The sequence below is a fragment of the Xenopus tropicalis genome, chromosome 3 (genome assembly GCF_000004195.4).
Source record: "Xenopus tropicalis strain Nigerian chromosome 3, UCB_Xtro_10.0, whole genome shotgun sequence".
NCBI classification, from domain to species: Eukaryota; Metazoa; Chordata; class Amphibia; order Anura; family Pipidae; genus Xenopus; species Xenopus tropicalis.
In genome coordinates this window covers 99,115,809-99,139,762 of record NC_030679.2, presented here as the reverse complement: position 1 = coordinate 99,139,762, position 23,954 = coordinate 99,115,809, and the positions used below count along the sequence as shown (strand labels likewise).

At 40.8% G+C, this 23,954-nt stretch overlaps 1 protein-coding gene across 4 annotated transcripts in view; it reads left to right on the top strand.

The window, feature by feature from the left end:
- Window positions 1–15,263, top strand: part of sltm (SAFB-like, transcription modulator) — a 39,782-nt gene extending 24,519 nt beyond the window's left edge. For all 4 annotated transcript variants that reach the window (XM_012969975.2, XM_012969974.2, XM_012969973.2 and 1 more), the window contains 13 exons: window positions 271–380; window positions 1,118–1,267; window positions 1,589–1,698; window positions 2,608–2,768; window positions 4,655–4,749; window positions 7,102–7,268; window positions 7,781–7,961; window positions 8,451–8,575; window positions 9,774–9,938; window positions 11,026–11,364; window positions 12,882–13,026; window positions 13,497–13,642; window positions 14,619–15,263. In XM_012969975.2, the coding sequence (XP_012825429.1) occupies window positions 271–380; window positions 1,118–1,267; window positions 1,589–1,698; window positions 2,608–2,768; window positions 4,655–4,749; window positions 7,102–7,268; window positions 7,781–7,961; window positions 8,451–8,575; window positions 9,774–9,938; window positions 11,026–11,364; window positions 12,882–13,026; window positions 13,497–13,642; window positions 14,619–14,724 (2,000 nt within the window). In that variant the 3' untranslated portion in view covers window positions 14,725–15,263. The remainder of the gene's footprint in view (window positions 1–270; window positions 381–1,117; window positions 1,268–1,588; window positions 1,699–2,607; window positions 2,769–4,654; window positions 4,750–7,101; window positions 7,269–7,780; window positions 7,962–8,450; window positions 8,576–9,773; window positions 9,939–11,025; window positions 11,365–12,881; window positions 13,027–13,496; window positions 13,643–14,618) is intronic.
- Window positions 15,264–23,954: the final 8,691 nt, after the last annotated feature.

Below are 23,954 nucleotides of genomic sequence, written 5' to 3'. Positions count from 1 at the left end.
CTGGGTAACGTTCATTTTGCACACCGCTTGTGCTTACCCAGTTAGGGAAAAGGTAGAGATGATCATGGCAAGTCCCTTAGGCCAGTGCATCCTCTGAATTTTGGCAGGCTGGTAAATAGTATTGGGTTTTACCTTTGATGTTAATTTTATTTATTTACCATTTGTGTGGTTTTTTTTTTTTTTTTGTTTCAAAATGTTTTTGCCTCTTTAACAAGTACAATAGTGATTGCCTTAAATGTTTACTTAAATGTTTATGGAAATCTGTTATAGGTAGTACTAGTGGCACAAGTGGGAGTTCTACACGCAATCTTTGGGTCAGTGGACTTTCGTCTAACACAAAGGCGGCTGATCTCAAGAATCTATTTGGAAAATATGGAAAGGTACATTTAAAAATTGAGAATTCTAAGCATTATCCTAAACAAAAAATGTCTACAGTGATGTTTATTTTTTGCTTCAGCTACCAGATGCAGTGTGTGTTTTAGGTGGCTGTTTAACTCTTTAATTGTTGGTGTCTTAAAGGAACAGTAACACAAAAAAAAAAAAATGAATGTATCAAAGTAATTAAAGTACAATGTACTGCTGCCCTGAACTGGTAAAAGTTGCAGGTTTGCTTTAAAAACTCTACTATAGTTTAATAAAATACCCTGCTGTGTAGCCACGGGTGCAGCGATTCAATCTGGAAAGAGAAGGCATAGGTTACATAGCAGATAGATTAAATACCATTGTAGTCTACTGAGCTTATTTGTTATGTAACTAGTGCCTTTTAAACCTATATTCCAGCTTGAATGGCTGCCCAAGTGGCCACCCAGCAGGGTATTTATATTAACTATAGTAGTTTCTGAAGCAAACATACTAGTGTTACCAGCACAGGGCAACGGTACATTATTCAATTTAGTTTGAAACATTTTTCATTTTTTGATGTTACTGTCTGTTTAACTATGTAGGGAGAGTGTGGCACCTTTCCAACATTCCTTTTAAGCCACGTGGAAATAAAAATCCCCTTAAAACCAATTAGGAAACAAGAAAAGCTTATATGCTTCATTGGTTAAGAATTGAGATATAATGGGGTGTAATATTCCTGCTGGTATGGACCATTTATTTTATTTATTTTTTACAGGTACTTAGTGCAAAGGTGGTTACTAATGCACGAAGTCCAGGAGCAAAATGCTATGGAATTGTAACTATGTCATCAAGTGCTGATGTGGCTAGATGCATCTCTCACCTTCACAGAACAGAATTGCATGGCCAGCAGATCTCTGTAGAAAAGGCAAGTCTGAAATCTGTTAGAGCAAGAGTATACATAGGGGATTTTTTGCCTTCCTCTGCCTGTGTTTGTACACTGGCACATGAATGTCAATTAGATTTCATATGCTGTACCCTCTTGATGGGCCTGACATTGGCCTGTGGGGAGCTACATGGAGCAGAAATGAGCCCAAAAAAAACGCACAAGCATGCATCTGCTTTCCTCTGCCTGTGTAAAAAATGCAGGCAGAGGAAATTGGACAATCCGCTATGTGTGCCCTTTTCCTGAAAGATACAACTGGCTGCTTTTCTGTTCTGCTAATGTGCTAAATAATTTGTTTTACAGGTTAAAAATGATCCTTCAAAGAGAGACATTAAAAAAGATAGTGATGAGAAACTTGGTTCTGGTAGAACATCCGGAGAGAGAAAATCTTCTGGAGGGGATAAAAGTAGCAAGTAAGGATGCTGTATACAAAACAAACTTTTAAAAATTTAATTTCTGTTTTAAAGAACTGTAAAATGTTGTTGCTGTACTTAATACAGGAATAATAATTTTTTTTTTTTTTTTTTTTTTACGATTGACAGTGGAAAATTAGGTCTTTATAGAAGCTAATATTACATGGTTGATTATTAAACTCCTATGCAATTTTGAACTGGTTTCTGTGCTGACATGTAATAGTAATCCAAACTATTTACTCAGTCTTGTATCATGACTTATAGATTCTACGTAGATTGTACTGTAAATCAGTAGAAAAGAAGGGGGACTTGGACTTCTTCAGAGGCTCAGATCTTCTCTGCTAAAGACACATTATTGCCATGGGCTAGGAACCCCAAAACATAATGTGCAGCAGTGCTGGATGACTTATTTTATATACTTTAGTTCTCCTTTAGATGTCTCCTCCAATTGATTAGTGGATACTGCCCCCTGAGGCCTATCCCCAAATATAGGCTCATAAACCTTTTTTGATGTGGTATAACATTTTCATATATATACATAGCTAATTATTCCAGTGATTTACCTGCAATCTCCTGTATATCATTCATACACATTGCCTGTACATGGCAGGTAATCTGCATTTCTACTTTAGGTCTCAATTGCCTTTAATACCTGGTAAACTAACTAAGCAGTAGTTACTATTATGCAATAGTCATAGCAATGTGAAGTGTTTGCATAGAAAAGTCACTGGGGCATAAATAAGGCTGTACCTGCCACTCTAGCAGGGTCAACTACTTTTTTCTTTGCCTGTGCATAGATGCCCTAAATCTTTTGCAGTGTATCTATTCCCATGTTTTAGGAGCAATTACGTGCTTTTCTATACTTTTGTATTTGCCTTTGTAAATATTTTTTTTTTTTTTTTTTTACAGAACACAGAGTTCAGTGAAAAAAGATGATAGGAGATCATCTGACAAGCAAGAGAAAAAGGATGGCAAAGAACTAAAAAAAGACAGCAAGGAGAAGAGTGAAAGTGGTACCACTGTGGCTTCTCCTGAATCTTCAAAGAAGAATGAAGAAAGGAAAAAGCCAGGTAAGTAATGACAAAGCAATGATCATTATTTTCCCATGGTTGGTAATAATGTATGCATTATTTCATATCAACCTTTAGTAAATAAGCTTCTTAAGATGAGGATTTGTGTGCCTCCATGCTAAGAAAACACCTACTCTGGCTTGTGTTGACCTTTCTATAGCAGCATTTGCTATCTTCTAGTTTCTTGTCATAGTTAATTGTTGGTGTCTTAAAGGAACAGTAACACAAAAAAAAAAAAATGAATGTATCAAAGTAATTAAAGTACAATGTACTGCTGCCCTGAACTGGTAAAAGTTGCAGGTTTGCTTTAAAAACTCTACTATAGTTTAATAAAATACCCTGCTGTGTAGCCACGGGTGCAGCGATTCAATCTGGAAAGAGAAGGCATAGGTTACATAGCAGATAGATTAAATACCATTGTAGTCTACTGAGCTTATTTGTTATGTAACTAGTGCCTTTTAAACCTATATTCCAGCTTGAATGGCTGCCCAAGTGGCCACCCAGCAGGGTATTTATATTAACTATAGTAGTTTCTGAAGCAAACATACTAGTGTTACCAGCACAGGGCAACGGTACATTATTCAATTTAGTTTGAAACATTTTTCATTTTTTGATGTTACTGTCTGTTTAACTATGTAGGGAGAGTGTGGCACCTTTCCAACATTCCTTTTAAGCCACGTGGAAATAAAAATCCCCTTAAAACCAATTAGGAAACAAGAAAAGCTTATATGCTTCATTGGTTAAGAATTGAGATATAATGGGGTGTAATATTCCTGCTGGTATGGACCATTTATTTTATTTATATTTATATTTTATTTCCATGCTAAGAAAACACCTACTCTGGCTTGTGTTGACCTTTCTATAGCAGCATTTGCTATCTTCTAGTTTCTTGTCATAGTTAACCCTTTTCAGGGTACTCAACTAGACCAGTTAATTTGCCCCTTCCATTAAATAGCTATAGAGAGGCTGATTCTTGTGTAGGTTAGCTACTTATGTATATATATATGCCTAGATCAGATTTATAGAGGGTGGGGGTTGGAGTTATATTTGTATAACATATTGTACAGTTTGAACAATAACACTCAAAATAGAGAGATCTTGAATTATGGAGAACCCTGTTTAATGTTTATTGATGCAAACCTAGTATAATTCCTATTTCTGTTCAGTTTTTAACAAGTTTTAAAACTCTTCACAGTGTAGTTTTTTTTTTTTTTGTGTGTGAAATGAAAAGTTTTTATTTTGGCTGTGCAAATCTTTGTTTCTGGTACTATGTAAATAGGTTTAATCATAGATTAAGGCCATGAGCTATTGAAATGGCCCGAGCCTCTAAGGGTCAATAAACCACACCTAGTTTTTAAGCATAGACATTTTGCAAAAATCAGAACATTAAAATAATTTGACCATTATGGTTTGACAAAAGTTAGCTTTTAGAACATGGTTCATACTATCAGCCTTTGCATTTGGGCCCAAAACCAGTGACACTAAAGGCATTGCAGGGCTACAAACCAGCTTTGCTATGTCCATGCCCACTAATGTGGCAAACCTTTATTTTCTTTACACACATCATCTAAAGGAATGGAAAAGTATTGAGTTGTCACTGAATTAAATCCTTTAATTGCCTTACTTTAAAAGAAAATAAGTTATAAGGGTCAGTTGCAGTGATAGACTTTGGGAATGTGCAAAAACCTGAAGCATTGCAGAATCTGTGACATGGGGAGGAATTCAGGTGAACATGCAATCTCACAAAGGTCTCCTTCCCCAAAACAGTCCTTTTTTGATACATGCCTTACAGGTGTCTTGGTTCTGTGTGTAGTACTGTAGTAAAGACATGAGGATAAAAGTGAGAATATAAAAATATTTTTGCCTTATTTTTTTCGCTCACGAAGGAGGCAAAAGTCCTGGGCAGATGGTGGTTATAGACCAAACAAAAGGAGATCAAGTTTATGCAAGGCCGCCAATAAGAAGAGGGCGTTTTGATAAAGTAAGTCTAATACTTGTTTACTATTGTCATTATCTTGTTACAGGAAATGACTACTGCTTTTGTTTCTGTTTCCATTGCTTGTACCTTTTTTCATATTGTATGTTTAGACCTTTTAATTAGGTAATTGTGCTATGGTTGGCTTTGCGCCTTTAAAGGGGACATATTGTGTGAAAAACACTATTGTGCCAATGAATTGTATTGCTCTAAATATAGAAGGAATGTGCTTTAAAATGTAGTACTTAAGGCTGATTTAATGAAAGTTTCTGCAAAAACCCTACTATCCCTACCCATTTGTTCCACTTTCTGCTGCCTCCTTTCCCAGACTATGCAGGGGGGCAGTGGCACTCAGCACACTTCACTGTAGGGTAAGAACCAATCAGCAGCTATATATAGGGAACTGAAGCCTGTGCTTGCTTATGTGACTGCAGGGCTGTAATTGGCAACTCCCCATCTACTGTGCTTCAACAGGGGTCCTTAAGACACAACCACTCCTCACCTAAACCCAACAGGGATCTGAAATTATCTATAGAGAACTCCGATAAAGGGGCCTTTTTTTACAGATAGGTACTTTTTATAACAAATCATTACCATATATTATTCATAATTGCCTACAATTCTTTTCATTTATCCTATACATCTTATTTATATTGTACCAAAATAATGTTATTTTAACAGTAAAATAGACTTATAAAGCCCACACTTCGATCAGCGGGAAACAATACTATTTTCTGCAAAAAATGCTGGTAGCAAGCCATAAGCCACCCCCCCGGAAGGGAACTCTGGTGCAGAAAGCCGTGTTTGATTACATGCACGCCTAATGTAAGAGCCTTCCAGATTGTTTATGTGCATGCATGTGTTGTCACATGCGAGAACCTGAAGCTAAAAAAACTGAACACGAGGAAGCTTAAAAAAAAAAAAAAAAAAAAGCCTCATTTAGGCTTGCATCTATGCATGGCTGCCTGCGGCTATCATCTAAAAATTATTTTTCCTTTTTTGAATGTGTGTACTAACATAGTATGCTCTACAGATAAGGAAGCATATTTGAGAAAAGTCCTATATTAAAGGAGACATGACATATATAAAAATCGGGAATGTAACCGTGAATTATATTCTATTAGATAAAGGATTGTGCTTAAAGTTGTGTTTTGGACTGGTTTATTGAGAAATTCCACCAAAACCCCACTAGTCCCGCCCATCTGTTCCACTTCCTGCTGGCTGAATTCTCTGGGTGTGGGGGGGAGCTGGCGGCTCTCGGTACACTGCACTGTGGGATAGGAACCGGCAGCTAGGCTGACCTGATAGGAAACTGAAGCCTGTCTTTGCTTGTGTGACTGCAGGGCTGTAATTGGCTACCCCCCCTTATGCTGTGCTTCTGGCAGGGACTATTAGGACGCACCCACCCTTCATTTGAAACAAGGACTGAGAACGGATAGGATCTATAGGGAGCTTCAATAAAGGGGCCATTTTTACAGATAGGACTAATTTTAAGCCGAAAGTGAAACCAGCACCGTATATTATTCATAATTGCCTACACAATTAGGGGTTTATTCCATTTATCCAGTATTTCTCTTTTAAGCTTTCTAGCCCCCAGCATTTTTGATCGAGTTTTTTTTTTTTTTTTTTTATATTGTAATGTATTTTTTAGCACTATTGTCTTAAGTCACTGTAAGTTACCAACTTTGTAAACAGCCCCGCATGTTAATATTGAAATAAGATATGTATTCATTGACTACCTCTAAAAGCTGTATCAGAAAAGCCCTGGGTATTTATAGATATGTCTAGGAATGGAGGAATAAGTAAATTAGGGAAGGTAAAAACTAATCTTTATCAGAAAGGTCTATGTTAACACAGCGATAAGCACTCACAGAAACACTGCTCTGCACTGCTTGATAGAGTACTCTATCAAGAGAAACCAGAATTTCTTTCTTTCTGTCTTTTTTTTTTTTTTTTTTTCTTTTGTAAACATGTTCTGGTGTCTGACTTGCTCTCTCAGAAAAATTCTTAATCCCCGTGGCCAGAGTCTGCACTGCTCTCTCCCCTCTCCTGCTCCCCCTTCCCATAAGAATGCTAATAATTCCCTCCCACCTCCTTTAGGAATGTATGATCTGAGCTATAATGGCTAGACTGCAAACAGGAAGCTATATAAAATGGTAGCTGCTGTCTTAAGCAAACAGAGAAAGCTTCTAGAGCTGTTTACTCAGGTATGGCAATGCATTCTGCAGAATAAATAGTGTTCTAGGTGGCACTAATGTGGCAAATCTATTGGCAGTAAAATGCTTTCCTTCTCTAACAGCAAATAAGCCTTTTGACCTTTTTACACATTTATAATTGAATTTCTCTGTTTGTTTCTAGATGAGAAACAGGGAAGGGAAGTTTTTTCAAAACAAAATGAAGTTCAGAGAGTTCAGAGACAGAAAAGACATCTTGACATTTGAAAAAATGAAACAGCAAAGGATCAGAGAGAAAGTGGAACGACTAGAGCGAATACAGCGATTTCGCAGAGCAGTTGAATTGCGAAGGTAAAATGACAAGTTTTAGTAGGGATAATTTTTAATTCTAAAAAAATGCTATGATTTTATGTTTTCAATCCTGGAGAAAGTTGAGCTTTACCATTTTTGGTATATACTGTCTAGTTATGTATGAAAAATACTTACGAGGTTAAAAGGGTAGTTCACCTTTAACTTTTTTTTAGTATGATGTAGACCGTGATATTTTGAGACTTCTGTTTGACATTGCTCCTTTTTGTGGTTTTTAAATGATTAAGCTGTTTCAGCTCTCCAGTTTATAATTTCAGCAATTATGTGATTGCTAGGGTGGTTTGAATTATGAACTGGTTAACAAATAGAAGAGGGCCTGAACAAAAATAAGTAATAAGTAGATAAGTCACTATGAATAGGGCTTTTTATAATGTAATAAATGTTTAGCTTTGGGAAAACGACCTCCTTATATTTAACATGAGCCTTTTAAAACAGCAGTTTACGCTAATTTTGGGTCACCCTGCAGCTTTTTCATGAAATGCTTTTGTTTTTAGAAGCAGAGAAATGGCTGAAAGAGAATGCCGGGAAAGGGAGCGCATTAGAATAATGCGCGAGCGAGAAGAACTTGACCGTTTGCAGAGGGAAAGAGAGAGACTTGAGATAGAAAGGCAAAAATTGGAAAGGGAAAGAATGGAACGTGAAAGACTGGAGCGAGAGAGAATTCGCATTGAACAGGTGAGTTTAGGACTTTGTTTGGAGTTTGAGCAAGGTGTGTGGAGATGGAGATTTTTTTCCATACTGTGATGCCAAAGAATTATAAAATGTAAGTATAATTCTACCAGTGCAGGACAGCAGTACATCATATTTTAATAACTAAAAAAAACTTTCATTTTTTGGTGTTACTGTTCCTTCAAGACTTTGGGTTAGTTGTATTCAAAATTCACATGTTTCTGCATAAAGGTCTGCAGCTTGCTAAATACTTTCTAATTCTGGATGTTTGCTCCTGTACCTTGTTCTTGGTACAGCAGACAAGTTAGTTGTATTACTAAAGGTGTCTCTTCACCAGCCATCTGAAAAGCTTTTGTTATGCAGTCAAGTTCTCTCTTATAGCCCCAGTGTTAGTTGTATTCTACGCTTTGGTTACATTTGGGGAGGGCAAGTCTAAGGACAAAACCTAAGTCTTTTATATTATGGACTCTAACTATTGATTATGCTTTTTTAAAGGAGCGTCGAAGAGAGGCAGAGCGTATTGCTCGTGAGAGAGAAGAATTGCGTCGGCAACAAGAACAGCTTCGTTTTGAACAAGAAAAGAGGAATTCTCTGAAGCGCCCAAGAGATGTTGATCACAGGTGCTGACTTGTTTTAACCATCCATTTACTTACTCATTTGAAAAAAATAAGCTAGTTTAAACTAGACTATGTATGTATACTACAATGGCACAATGTTAACTTTCCAAATTTTATTCTAAAATTTATTTGCACTCACCATAGGGCATATTCACTGCTGATTAGAATAATATAAGTTGCCATTTCGGCTTGCCCTAACAGATACTGCACTTTTTAGTCAGGTCCACTAAGCTGTTGGCTGCCTGCCCACAATATGGGGATTGGCATGCATTCCACTATGCCAGTTGCTGAGTGCCGCCAGCTCTCGATCAGCAGCCATATAAACTGGAATGACTGGCTGATTCTAGTATGTATGTATATTTTTATTTATAAAGTGCTAATTATGTACGCAGCGCTGTACAGTAGAATACATTAATACAAACGGGGTGATTAAGATAAAATAAATACAAAGTATAACAATAAATACAAATAAATACAAGATACAGTTGCAATAAGTTAAGAGTCAAAGACACAAGAGGATGGAGGTCCCTGCCCCGTAGAGCTTACAATCTATACGGGAGGGTAACTTACAGATACAAATAGGCAAATATAAGTGCTGTAGGTCACAGTGAGTGACACTACATTATAAGTGCTATTTCCCAGATCAGGTGCTGGGTGAGTGCTCCAAAAGGTAGTCTTTTAGTTTGGTTTTAAAAAGACTGGGGGAGGATTCTCTCCGGAGGAAATCGGGGAGGGCATTCCAAATGTAAGGGGCAGCAAGGCAGAAAGGTTTAAGGCGGGAAACAGCAGTAGTGGTGCTCTTGAAACTTTCCTTTTTTATTTTGTAAGCCATTTAAGACTATTTTAATTGCAGTAAATGGGCAAAGAATTTAAACTTCCTGCTCCTGCAGCATATGCCTCCTATACCGTGTACCAAGTTTAAAAGTGCAGAGCAGCACAATAGAATTGGCTGCCGTCTTTGTCTGCATTCACAAAGCAGGAGCATGCACACTGTAAGTCGGGTGCTATTTGTCTTCCAATGTGCACGCTGCTTCACAACAGTCACTTCCAGAAAGCCCAGGCATCAGATGTGATGTGACCAGATATGCTTGGCTGTGTTATGGCTGGGGTTGTAGGTGCCATTTTAAAAATTGGTTGTGGGGGGGTTGTAAGGTTGAAGCTGAAGAACATAACCTAATCTTGTATAAATCTACATCCTCAGGCGAGAGGAGCCATTCTGGAATGAAAACAAAAAGATGGCAATTGATACAGATTCCCGTTTCAGCCATGGGTCTGATTTTAATCGCCAGCAAAACAGATTTAATGACTTTGATCACAGAGACAGAAATCGGTATTCTGAGGGATCAAATGTATCTTCATTTGAAAGGTAATTACACTTTAGACCCGGGCCTTGTTTGTTTTTTTTTTTTTAAGAATTTCTCAGAACTGCATCACTGTTCACTGAAAATCCCCAACAGCATGGGTAGTAAATATTACATTTTCTATGCCTGCTGTTTAAGATCACTTACTTTAAGTACGAGAGACACTTAATACATGGTGGCAAAGAAATGTACTATTTGTTACAAATATTCCATTTACTATATTTCCTACCTTAACCCTGCATAGATAACTGTAGTAACACCAACTCTGCTGCTCATAGTTAAATTGTACTGTTGAGATTGTTTAGGTTGGTCTATTCTGAAGCAGACTTAACACATTTTTCTGCACTTGCGAAGAAGGCTAACTGTACATAGCAAGCTTTGCCTTTTGTAGTGCAAACCTGCTCCATTTCTGGATTTAAATTGATGCCGAGATTAGTCACCCGTAGTAGCAGATTTATTGCAGATGACTAATCCCTGCGTGGGGACCATAGCCTTAGCTTGTGCCAGTTTAAATACCAAAACTGTTTAGTATATGTCCTGTTTGTACAATTCATGTTGAAAAGGTGGTATACTGGGCATTTAATGAAAATTAATATAAGGAATAACTTCTAATAACTGCTGGCCATATTGAAGGGATACTGATCGGGACGCCCTGGTTTGAAATTCGGCCCTGGGCATAGAGGCATTTCCATTCAGCACTCCCTAGATGTCACTGCACTCCTCACTTTCCCCCCTCCTCTTCACCATCATATTGTGTAGCCAGTGCCATGGGCATTGCCATCAGGTCCCCCATTCTGGCACATACACAAAATTTTGGGGTAATACAAAACTTGCATTAATAACAGTGCCCACAAAATGGCGCCTGTCTGCTTGCTGGGATTGTGAATTCCAAGACTGGAGGAAACAAGATTTAAATTTATATAGTGTAAGTAAAGTTTATTTTGCTTTACAATCAAAATAGAAATATTTTCCATATTTTGTTTCTGAGGATGACGGGTCCCCCTTTAAGCGTTTAAATGTTTTTTTATATTTATAGTCTTTAAATGTTCTGTATAACAATGGCCTCTCTGCACACATTTCTAAATTTTACAGGCGTGATCGATTTGTGAGCCCAGGAGAAGGCAAAAAAGGGCGTGCAACAATGGAAAACTTTAACAAGAATTTCACAGATTCTAGAAGAAATGAGCAGGCACAACCAAGAAATGATATTCGAGACACTGATAGGAGAGAAGTTAGGGACCAAGATGACAGAAGACCAGTGGGGATTGAAAGAACGGGTGGTAATAGAAATGATGGACAGAGTCATGACCGAGGAAGACTTGGCAATCCAGAAATACAGCATGGTCGCCAAAGGGATTCCGGAAACAACCAAGGGCGGTCAGGCACTTGGAAGGGAGATGGAGGAATATCCGCAGACAAGCGGGAAGCAAGGTATTTTGTTCTATACTGAGCTTAAAATAACTTTGCACCTGTAAAGTAGGGGGGAGAATTACGGCTAAAGTTTTTTTCATGTTCATTGCAATGGCACAATTAATGATGAAATGACTGACATGTTAACGGTTCATGCTCTTATGGCTTCTTACAGCAATAAATCTAAGACACAAGGTTAGCAGGACAGGAGTGCTCAGCTTTCTTTAACTTTTCCCAGCCCTAGCTAAACAACAAAAGCTGTGATGTGCACACTTAAAGCTAGTACAAACATTTTGTTCTGTCTCTAATTGTACAAAATAACAATTTCATGTTATATAGTCCTTCAGGAGTACTTTTGCACCGCATGTATCAATATGTTGGTCACATGACTTGTGTGTTCTAATTCTGTATGCCCAGATGTAAAATGTGTGAGACTATTATAAGTCACCACCGAGTTCTATGACTTGTATAAAAGCACTCGGCCTTCAGCCTTGTGTTATGTGGTCACAGAACTCCTTATATTTTACAATAGGGGTTACTTTATTCACTATATATTCAGGGTTCTCATGCTCAGCAGTAGAGGTATATGGAGCTGATTGGAATCTTGATAAATTGTGTGCACCAGAATATCTGAGCATTTTCCATTCATACAAATGTGAGGTGCCATAGTGATACACATGCACAATTTAGTGAGGAAGGGAGCTTGGGGAGATGTGCGTTCAGGTCGAATCACTGAGGGCAAACTGGGCACAATGATCGGAATGTTTCAGTAGCTGCATGCAGTGCCACTTGGTCTGTTACATGCGGAGCAAAGTATGAGTTTACAATATGGATGTTATTGGTGAGATGACATTGCATATTTAGGTGTAAGGGTCATTTTGGTCAATGTATACGTATTGCTACTTTGGTCACACTGCACAGAAACATAAAACTTGTGTTTGGTTTTATGATCTTTGTCTGCACCAGAACAAGCTTATGAATGCACTAAATAGCAGCACACATGTCAAAACACCCATATAACCCATGCGCTGAGGGAAGCAGAAGCTGCTGCTGTCATCTACACCATTGCCCAGCAGACACAATATCTGCTAGTAGTAAATGTTATTAAAGCTGATATTTGTGTTTGCCTCTATTGTGATGTACATACCACAAGTTACAGGATATGAGAGAAGATTTGTGTTCATCATAGTTTAGTGTAGGGATAGGCAGTCTTTATTGTATGAACTTGGGCATAGCTGCTGCTGCCAGCATCCCCTCTCATTACTGCCAGTGCAGCCCAAGGCTTAGATTTCCTGTGATGGGATACATGTGCTTCCCTTCCGGGAGACTGGTTTAAGTTAGTTTGACATTAAATTGCAATCTCCAGACTGTCAAGTGTCTCAAACATACCTGAACGTTAAAGTACCCCTTTGGTAGGAAGGAAGTCTGTCCTTCAGCTCTGGGATATGAACAGTTTTTTTTTATTTTTTACATGTTTACTTTTCAGAATTTAGCAGTCCATTGGTCATATGGTTAAATGATGTTATGTCTCTACTTAGGGGCGACAGGACAGACCGACCAGGAAGAGAGAGCACTGGGCAGCCATCACGTGGTGGTCATGCCAGCCGAGGAGGAAAACCGGGCTACACAGGCAGAGATAGTGATCGGTCAATCATTGTGGGTGACAGAGGAAGCAGTGGGCAAGTAAGTTACAGCTTTTTTTTTTTTTTTTTTTTTTTTTAAACCTATTTGAGTTGGTCACGACCAATGTTGAATCACATGAGTGTGCTTAAGAAATAGTAGAATAAGGAAAGAGAAATAAAAAGGAAATGAAGTAAATGGGTTTAAGGTGTACCAGTATATTACGAATTTTCAAATAAAGTGAAAACAAAACTTGATGCTTTTATCAGTTCACGTGTCCTTATGAATAGTACTGGTCATTGGGGTTACATCACAACAGCATTCCAAGGGTTTTTTTTTTTTCATAGCCCACTGTCTGTTAGGGTGTCATAGATATTTTTTTAAATGCATGCACAATTATTTCACTGCATAGAAGTTTAACAGCATTTACTGTTTATCAGTGTTGGGTGTCCTACCATAGGCATCAGATATGTTGTGGAGCTATTTAATTTTTTGTAAACATTAAACATTTAATGTCTTAATATCGTTTTTAGCATTTTAGTGAAGGAAGACAAGTTGTAGAGCGTCAAGGCAGAGACACAGGTGGTCCCAGAAAAGATTGGCACGCACCAAGCTCACAGGGCAGCGGATACAATGCAAGGCGAATGTCTGATGGGCGCAGTGGAGGCATGATGTCTAGGTACTGTCATTTCCTTGTATATGGCTAACTAGCTAGAGAAGGGTAATGGTGCTTGATTGGACAGCAGCAGGCCAATATAATATATAATATTATATTAATGCTGGAGAGACGACACACAGGATTTTCACAAAGGAGTCACAGGATCAAAAAAATGGAACAAATCAGAGGTTTATTGTGACCAACGTTTCAGCTCCACCCAGGAGCTTTCGTCAGGGATACAACACCATGTGAGGAACAAGCAATTATAGCCCCAAAAAGGGCGCCAAATGTTGCTAGGTAACCCATACACAAAAACAAAGTGACCAAAGTGAACAATAAACTTTAAATCAAGGCTATAAAATACCTATAGCGTGCTTGTGGCAACCTGTGTATAGTATACAAGTAAAATGATATCCGTATAACTGGGCACATGTATGCACGGACCCCCCAAGGTAGTACCTACCCATTCCAGACACCCCGACCGAAAGTTTTTTTTGATCCTGTGTGTGCCGTCACTCCAGCCTGTATACTTACCTTTTGCACAGGCACCCAGGTATCAATACTTTTTTTTTTTTTTTTTTTTTTTTTTAAATTTACCTGGGGCCTTCAAACCTATAATTGCTTGATCGCAATGATTGGGGCAAACAAATTGGGGACTTTGGGAGGATAGGAGAAGGCTGTTACTGTAGTGAGGGTTAATTACAGGCTGGATGCCCAAAATATCTCAGTTTCTGCTATTTTACATGTTCCCTTTCACGAGTACTAACCATTATCTAGGGGACAAGTTAATGTACGAAAGTGTTGTTATTTTAACATGATGCTTATTTGCATCAATTTGGCATTTACTTGTAATGTATAAATATAGATTTTTGGCACAAATAATGCATTGTGCGTAAGAGTGGGTCTTCTGTAACCTTTAATGGGTCTCCTGGTGGAGGTTGCATGTGGAATTGCTATTGATACTGACTTGCACCTTTTATTTCTCTCTCCTCTTTAGTAATCCTGCCATTAACAGAGTGGTACAAATGCCAGGGGGATCCATGCAGAGGGGCAGTGGGTCTGGATTTAAATCTTATAAAGGGGCGCCGCAGAGAAGATACTGAACATGAGATGGCTTGGTTTTGTGATAACTTATTACATTCTTGTAAACTAAACTCAACAGGGTGTTGAGCAAATCATTTGACTGAATTTTTTTTTTTTTTTTAAATATACATTTTAATTCTTTGTTCCATAAAAGAGGACTTTTAATGATGCAGTTAATTAATCCAGAGGCCTTCCCAAGATAAGGCACTACTCATTTGGAGCCAACTAAATGCTGTCTGCTAAAAGTGCCGTAACTGCACCAAGCTGTGTTTTAGGCATCAGAGGAGCTACAGCAATACAGGCTAAAGACTAAAATGGTGTTTATAAACCACAATTCTCCTCTTCTCTCCCAAAAGTTGTAGAAACCGTTTTATTTCATAAGACGAACCTCGCACACTACTTCAAACAATGTAGATTCATTCCTACTAGGAATATTTTTTTTCCATGTTTGAATGTAAAGTTACTATGTGCTACTTTTGTAAATCTTCGCCACAATAATTTTTCCTTCTTTGTCCTGTGCCCTTTTTAGGTGGTATAAATAAAACTGTTTTGTTTCTGTCTTGTGTGTCTTTTATTTGGGAAAACCTCCTTGTTAGATAATGGTAATATCTTGGCACTGAGTTCCAAGTCTTGTTCTGACAGAGCATCGGGTGCCTGCATGCTATATCTGTGTGTTTGCTAGTCTATGGAGCAAGCCACACTCTGCTGCACCTTATGGGGCCCTTAGCTGCATTCAGCACAACCCTCCTATAATTCTACCAGATTGCTAGAGCTAATGTATCCCATCTGAATTGTATTACAACAGCAGCACCTGGTGGTCAGTTTCTGGCAGATCCTGTTGAAAAAGTAGTCGGTAGAAGGCTGTTCAGATGTTTCTTTGGTTAGGAAACACATTAGAAACCTCCTAACTATTCTCATGCCCTCCCTAACGAGCACTTTCTTTCTCCTGATAACTTTCTCGAGGGATCATGGAAACTGACCAGCAGGTGTCGCTATTGTAACAATTTATACTAAGATTTAGTGCCTTGTTTAGTAAATGCAACTATTTGATGTTTTTTTCTTTTTCCATGTTTAGTGGAGATGTTCACATCCATACTACACTATTAATTTGTGTTTTTTGGCTAAAAAATAGAAGCGATTAGCGTTAATGTAAATTCAAATATTAATTTCCCTGGAAGAGGCAGAACTTTAAAAGAACAGTAACACCAAAAAATTAGAGTTTTAAAGTAAATGAAATATAATGTACTGTTGCCCTGCACTGGTAAAAGTTGTGTGTTTGCTACAGTAAAGCTGGCCATACACGTGGCGATCTAACTATGTTTCGTGCGACCATCGGTTGCACGAAACATCGTCAGATCCGCCACACACAGTCAGGGCTGAAACAGCAGATAAGGAGGTAGAAACAATAGGATTTCTACCTCCTTCTGCCGATTCAGCCCTGACGGCAGATTTTGGTCAGGCGCCTTCTATGGCGCCCGATCAAAATTTTCTAACCTGGCCGACCGGCGAGTCGTCCGATATCAGCAGCTTCCTGTGATATCAGTCGACTCGCCTCTACTATAGTTTTATATATAATAAGCTGCTGTGTAGCCACGGGGGCAGCCATTCAAGCTGGAAAAAAGGAGAAAAGGCACAGGTTACATAGCAGATAACAGATAAAACACTATTGTATTCTACAGAGCTTATCTGCTAAGTGCCTGTTCCTTTTCTCCTTTGAATGGCTGACCCCATGGCTACATAGCTGCATTCTTTATATAAACCATAGTAGTGTTTCTGAGGCAAACACACCAGTTGTACCAATGCTGTGCAGCAGTACATTATATTGGAATTTCTTTTATACACTTGAATTTTTTGATGTTACTGTTCCTTTAAATCGGTAAGGAGGAAAAAAATGTAACCTATTGTGTGACTAACTGGTAGTGTTATGGCCTAGACCAGTGCATGCACAGTTGTGTTTAATGGTAGTGGCACTGCAGAACAGGGATGTCTGTTAGGGCCCCCCTTCATTTGAAGGATTTACTGCTTAGATCTGACAACCGACCAAAGCTTCTTTGGTAAATGGTATCTGTCACTTTTATGTAATCACATGAAAAAGCTGTTTTATTTTGAAGGGGCAGGTGTATGGCATTTTAAAATAATTTAAGATAAAGAAGCCCACGATTTATATACGAGGAAACTAAAAATATATAAGGGTATAGGCTCACGTTTCTTTTGCTCTTATTATGAGGGTATGACCGGGTGTGTGTCAGAATGGTTCCCTCTCTCCATAGGACACTACCTGTCTGTGCTGGACAATTAATTAATTTGCAGTTGCTTTCCTGTAGCTGCAATGCTCCCAAAATTTGCTAAGGGGTGGGAGGTTGGTGAGTCTAAAAATAAATATGGCTACATACTGGATTTTCTATAGTAGCTCAGTATATAAAATCCATTTTCTGCTGCTACAGTAAGCGCTACAGCAGAAACATTCAGCAGCCCCATAGCTGCAGTCCTTCAGTGTTGGCCACAAATATGCATCAACTTGGCACATGTTCAGTGGGCTCTGGGCAGCTCTGAAGAAGTTGAAGTTGGGGGTTGTTGCAAGTTATCAAGTAGAAAATTAGGTTGATCTGCCATAGAAGGTGATGTTTTTGAGCTAATTGTTTCAGAACGCACTAGTTTTGTGGTGAGATGAGTCTGAATCAGCATTATTATTATGTATTTATATTGTGTATGTATATTCTACAGCTCTGTACAATAAATGGGTGGATATATTGCATACTCCGTTTGAAGAAGGGCCCCAGCATTGTGACTTTTACTAGAAATGCACTATATTGTAAGTTGATCCTCAAGCACAGCTGACAGCAAGTCATCACATTCACCAATCATCTGATGCTTCTTGCTCTGTGCAAAAAAGTGAGTTAGCTGGAGCCGAATAGGTGTTGCATTAAATTGTCCCATTGCAGCTAATATGGCAGGAGGCATAGGGCTAAAAAGAGAAGTGTTCATTTACTGATGCAGGAAGCATCTCCTGTTTGGCAGAGTTGCAGAAAACCAGAACAGTAGAGGGTTATATTTTCTACTGCTAATATGAATATGTATGTCATAATTCCCCCTTAATTATTTGAAATGAGAGTGCTGCTGCTTGCTTCCCCCCCACTTTTTTTTGGGGGGGCTAATCTGATCCCTTGCCAGTAGGTGCTGCTGCCGGCACCTAATGTAGTCTATAAACAACAACAACAAAAGGTCCTCTGCACTTACCATTACCATTTTATATATAGGACATTAAGGCATTCTTAATGTCATTTTATATATATATATATGTATATATGTATATATATATATATATATATATATATATGTATATAATAATGGGTGAGTACAGAGGACCTTTTGTTGTTTATATGAATTTTGTGGTCACAGCCTCATTGCTCCCTTGCCAAATGGTTTAAAATTTAGCAGTGAGCACAACTTTCCCTTTGTTTACCTAATGTAGGCTACCCATTCTTATCACGCATCTCTGCTGTAGTTAAAGGAAAGTCATTTTGGCATTTTACCACATTAGTGCCACCTAGAATGCTATATTTAGTCTGCAGAATGCATTGCCATACCTGTGTAATCAGTCCTAGAGGCTAATCAAGATTGCAGCTGCCATTTTAGCTTGGTCTTTATAGCTTCCTGCTTGCAGTCTATCCCTTAGATTACATGTTCCTAAGGAGGAGGGAAGAGAACTGTGCAGACTTTGGCCCTGGGAACGAAGAATTTTTCTGAGAGGAAGTCAGATCCCCTAACAAAGTTTATATAAAAAACATATAAGAAATCCTGTGTTTCTTTTGATAGAGAACTCGGTGCAGCATTTCTGTGAGTGTTTATGGCTGTATTTACACAGACCTTTCTGATAAAGCTTACTTAGTTTTTCCCCCTTTCCTCAAAGAGACATGTTTGTGACAGTGGGTACCAAACTGTTTGCTATATCTGCTTCCCTTTTATTAAAGTAAAGTTGGCCATACACTTATAGATCTGATCCTTTGGTAAGGTTGACCAATTAAAATTATTAGGGCCCCCCACCTACTTCTAATATACATTTATTAAAAAATCTGAACCATTTTTATAAATCCCATTTATGCTTATAAACATACAGACTGAGAAAGGAATCGCATTCTGTAAAAAGTGTTATACACCGTGAGCCAAAGTCAAATGTTGTGAATATCAGCACTCAGTATATAATATACACTTGTTATGCAGTGGTTAATTTCACAAAATCTTTGGAGATTATATTATGTATAATGTGAGTGATCTTCATTTTGTGTTTTAGTCATCTTTATATATGTATATGCCCAAAACTGAAATAAATTGCTGCACATTACACCTATAAAAGCAGGTGAGTCCAGTTTTGCAGTGTATGACCACTGGGTGCATTTACCCGTAGTGCTACACTTACCAGGCCCTCCTGCCGAGCTCCAGTGCCTGCATGTTTTTTTTCCCCTACACGACTTTCCGTACTGTGTTTGTCACTTAAGTTTACGCCCCAGTAGAGCCACACGATGAGTGGGATTTGAACTTCCCCTCCAGCCAATCCAATCGACTTTATTGGGACTTACCCATCACTGACAAATGAACAGTAGGCAAAGCTGCTAGGGGAATGAAGATGCAGGCACCCGAGCTCCATCCCTTCTGAAGTCTGCAGCAAACTGACGGGGGGGCGGGAGGATAATCAAGAAAGTGCAGGGCAGCTGGGCTCCTCTAGGACACAAAAGGGAGATTTATGTACTTACGGTTAAATCCTTTTCTCTCCAGTCCTAAAGGGGGACACAGGAACGGTGGGGTAAAGGGCCCCTCCCACCAGGAGGCAGGACACAGTGGTGACGTAAGAATTGTAGCCACTCCTTCTCCCTTTATCCCCCCTTGCTCAGCGCACAGCCTTCAGTTAATAACAAACTCAAACAGGAACATAACTCCATTGAACTTATGCTACATGTACAGCTGAAATTGAACCCCAAGAGTTCCGGGGGGGAAGTCCTGTGTCCCCCTTTAGGACTGGAGAGAAAAGGATTTAACCGTAAGTACATAAATCTCCCTTTCTCTCACGTCCAAGGGGGACACAGGAACGGTGGGGACATACCAAAGATGCCCCGAATAAGGGAGGGAGGAACTCCTTAAGAAACTACCGCTTGGAGGATCTTTCGGCCTAAGGCCGCCTCCGCGGAAAGGTAAGTATTGAATTGATAAAACCGTGTAAAGGTGTGTAAGGAGGACCAGGTAGCCGCTTTGCAGATCTGGTCAGCTGATGCGAAATTTCCATGAGCCCAAGAGGCTCCTAATGCTCTGGTAGAGTGAGCCCGTAACCGTAAGGGTGGCGTCTTCTTATGTGCCAGGTAAGACCGCCTAACCGCCTCTTTGATCCAACGGGCTATTGTGGTTTTGGTAGCCGAGAGCCCTTTTCTAGAGCCTGAGGGGAGTACAAACAGGGACTCTGTTTTTCTAAATGGTTTGGTACGCGAAGTATAAGTCTTCAAGGCTCTCACCACGTCTAGGCAGTGGAGCTTTGATTCTTTTTCGTTCTGAGGATTATTGCAGAAGGAGGGAAGAATAATCTCCGCATTGATGTGAAATGAGGATACCACCTTGGGAAGGAAACTGGGTACCGTACGCAGTACCGCTCTGTCTTCCTGGAAAATCAGGAAGGGTGGTGAACATGACAATGCACTCAGTTCTGAAACCCGCCGAACGGAGGCTATGGCTACCAGGAATACGGTCTTCCACGTGAGGAAATGGAGATCTACCGACTCCAGTGGTTCGAAGGGAGGCTCGAGGAGTGCCCTAAGTACCAGATTAAGGTCCCATGGGGGAATTGGGTGTCGGAATGGCGGGACCACTCGCGAAACCCCTTGGAGGAAAGTACGTACGTCTTCCTGTAGGGCCAAGCGTTGCTGGAACAGAATGGAAAGAGCCGACACTTGTGCCTTCAGGGAACCGAGGCGAAGTCCCTTGGTCAGCCCGGCTTGCAAGAATTCAAGAATTGTTGGGATACTGAGTTCCATGAAATCAAGGTCTTTTTGGTCGCACCAAGAGTGGTAGCAATCCCATGTCCTGTGGTAAGCTTTGGATGTTGATGGCTTAAGTGCCTTTAGCATGGTCAAGATTACTTCTTCTGACAGGCCCTTTTTTCTTAAGATTGAGGCTTCAAGAGCCATCCCATTAACGCGAAGAGATGAGGATTCTGATGGCAGATGGGACCCTGGGAAAGGAGGTCGTCCCTTGGAGGGAGCGGTACCGGAGCCTCCAGGGATAGGCTTAGGAGGTCTGAATACCAGGACCTCCGGGGCCAGCGTGGGGTGACTACTATGACCCTGGCCTCTTCTTTGCGAATCTTTTTGAGTACTCGGGGGAGCATCGGTAGGGGCGGAAAGATGTAAGCTAGGCGAAAGCGCCATGGCATAGTCATGGCGTCTATCCCTTCTGCTAGAGGGTCTCGATATCGTGCAAAGAACCTGGGAACTTTGCGGTTGTGCCTGGTGGCCATTAGATCGACTTGGGGTTCTCCCCATCTGCGAACCAACAGCTGGAAGGCGTCTTGGTGCAATTCCCACTCCCCGGGATCCACCCGGTGCCTGCTGAGGTAATCCGCCTCCCAGTTGTCTACACCGGGAATGTGAATGGCGGAGAGCTGAAGGACGTTGTTCTCTGCCCAGTGCAGAATGGGAGCTACTTCCTTGTTTGCTGCCCTGCTCCGTGTGCCTCCCTGGCGGTTGATGTAGGCTACGGTGGTGGCGTTGTCTGTTTGGATGCGTACCGGTTTGTGTTGTAGCAGAGACTGCCACGACTGTAGTGCTAGGCGAATTGCTCTTATCTCTAAGAGATTGATCGGGAGAAGAGCTTCCTCTGGGGACCACCAGCCCTGGACTGACCTCCCTTGGAAGGTTGCTCCCCAGCCCAGGAGACTGGCGTCCGTCGTGACAATCTGCCAGGAGGGCTCCGTAAACATTCGACCCTGCGATAGGCGGTTGGGGTTCAGCCACCAATTTAATGACCTCTTGATTCCCGTTGAGAGGAATATTCTCTGGTGTAGGGAGGTTCTGTGCCAACGTGTGAGAATTGTTGCCTGAAGTGGGCGGAGGTGAAATTGGGCAAACGGAACCGCCTCTATGGCTGAGACCATCAGACCGAGGACTCTCATGCACGTCTGAACCGTGGGATACTGTGAAGTCTTGAGGCGCATTATGGAGGAACGTAGCTTCTGTTGTTTGTCCTCCGGGAGAAACACTTTCTGTTGACAAGTGTCGAATTTCAATCCCAGGAAGACCATGTTCTGGCTGGGAAGAAGGGAGGACTTCTGGAAGTTGATCGTCCAGCCGAATTCTTGGAGGCACTGAGTTGTTAAGTGCAGGTGCTGTTCCGCCAGATCCTTGGAACGAGCCTTGATGAGGAGGTCGTCCAAATATGGTGTTATAGACACACCACGGACACGGAGAAATGCTGCCATAATGGCCATAATTTTTGTGAACACCCGTGGTGCGGACGTAAGGCCGAAGGGCAGAGCAACAAATTGGAAGTGCTGATTCTGGTAAGCGAATCTGAGGAACTGGTGGTGTTTAGGGAACACCGGAACGTGGAGGTAGGCATCCTTGATATCCAAGGATGCCAGATATTCCCCCGGTTCCATGGCTCGGATCACCGAACGAAGTGATTCCATTTTGAAGCGCTGATAGGAAATCTGTTTGTTCAGTCTCTTGAGATCTAACACGGGGCGGTAAGAGCCGTCCTTCTTGGGGACTATAAAGAGATTTGAATAAAACCCGTGAAAACGTTGGGCAGGAGGAACCGGGACGATGACCCCCGTGTTTAGAAGGGAGTGGACTATTGCCAAAAAGGCCTCCCTCTTGGTAGTTTGTGAGGGAAGTTTGGACATGAAGAAATGCCGAGGAGGCGGGGCATGTCGGAACTCGAGACGATAGCCGAAAGATATTGTGTTTAAGATCCAAGGATCTGAAGTGTGTGTTGCCCAAGTTTTTGCAAAAAAACGAAGCCTGCCCCCTAGGGTCCAGGGTTCCAAGGTTTTTACCTTGTAGTCAGGAAGTAGAATTCTTGTCGCTAGCGGGCTTGTGCTGGGGCTTCTTAGCCTGCCAGGTGGGTTTACCCTTGTTGGGAAACCGCTGTTTGAATGAGGATGAGGCACGCGGGGGGGAGCTACTCTTGAAGTTGCGAAAGGTTTGGTTACGAAAGGAACCCCCTCTCTTAGCACCAAAACTAGGTTTTGTGTTTGTGTTTGTTTTGTGGGAGAAGTGTGCTTTTCCCTCCCGTTGCTTGAGAAATGATTTTTTCTAGCTCTTCCCCAAAAAGCCTAGATCCCTTGAAGGGTATGGCAATAAGGGATTTTTTGGAACTGAGGTCAGCCGACCAAAGTTTGAGCCATAGAGACCTACGAGAGGCTACAGAGAGAGCTGAGGAGCGAGCCACTAACTTTGCTGCATCTAGAACAGCCTCGCCTATGAAGGAGTTGGCTTCAATGATGTAAGATACCAGTTGAGGAATTTGGGCTGGGTACCCTTCCTCTTGTGATAACTGAAGCAAGGTGTTGGCCCAGGCTTCAATGGCTCTGCTAACCCAGGCAGAGGCCAGGATAGGGAGTAGTGCTGACCCTGAAGCAGAAAAGGAAGCCTTAAGGAACCCTTCCAGCTTTTTGTCTGTGGGGTCTTTAAAGGCTGATGCGTCTGGTACTGGTAGGGTTGTGGCTTTTGATAACCTAGAGACAGGAGCATCTACCACTGGAGGAGAGCTCCATTTGTCAACAAATTCCTTAGGAAAGGGATATTGCTTAGTAAAACGCTTAGTTGCCTGAAATCTTTTCTCAGGATTCTGCCATTCGTCCTGAATAACTGCCTGAAGTTGCTCATGGGCCGGGAAGGCCACTGAGGCCTTGCTATGTTTCTTAAAGAGGCCTTTTGCTTTCCCTGTGGCAGAATCCGGTTCCTCAATCTGCAATACCTCTAGAACTGCTTTTATGAGATGGTCTATATTAGAAGAAGAGTCCGTAGATGTACTACCCTCTTCAGAATCTGAATGTTCAGAGGAAAAAACCTCTCCTTCACTGGCCTCACCCTCAGATGGAGAGGGGCTGGAAGAAAGAAGTTTTAGAGTGGCTTCTTTTCTACCAAAATCACGCTTGCGCTTATTTGTGGTAGCTGGGGCTTCCGCCATTTTGCCAAGCATTTTGTCAATAGAGGAGGCAAGCTGTGGTATAGCTTGTAGGGATTGAGAAAGGCAGATGGCCCAA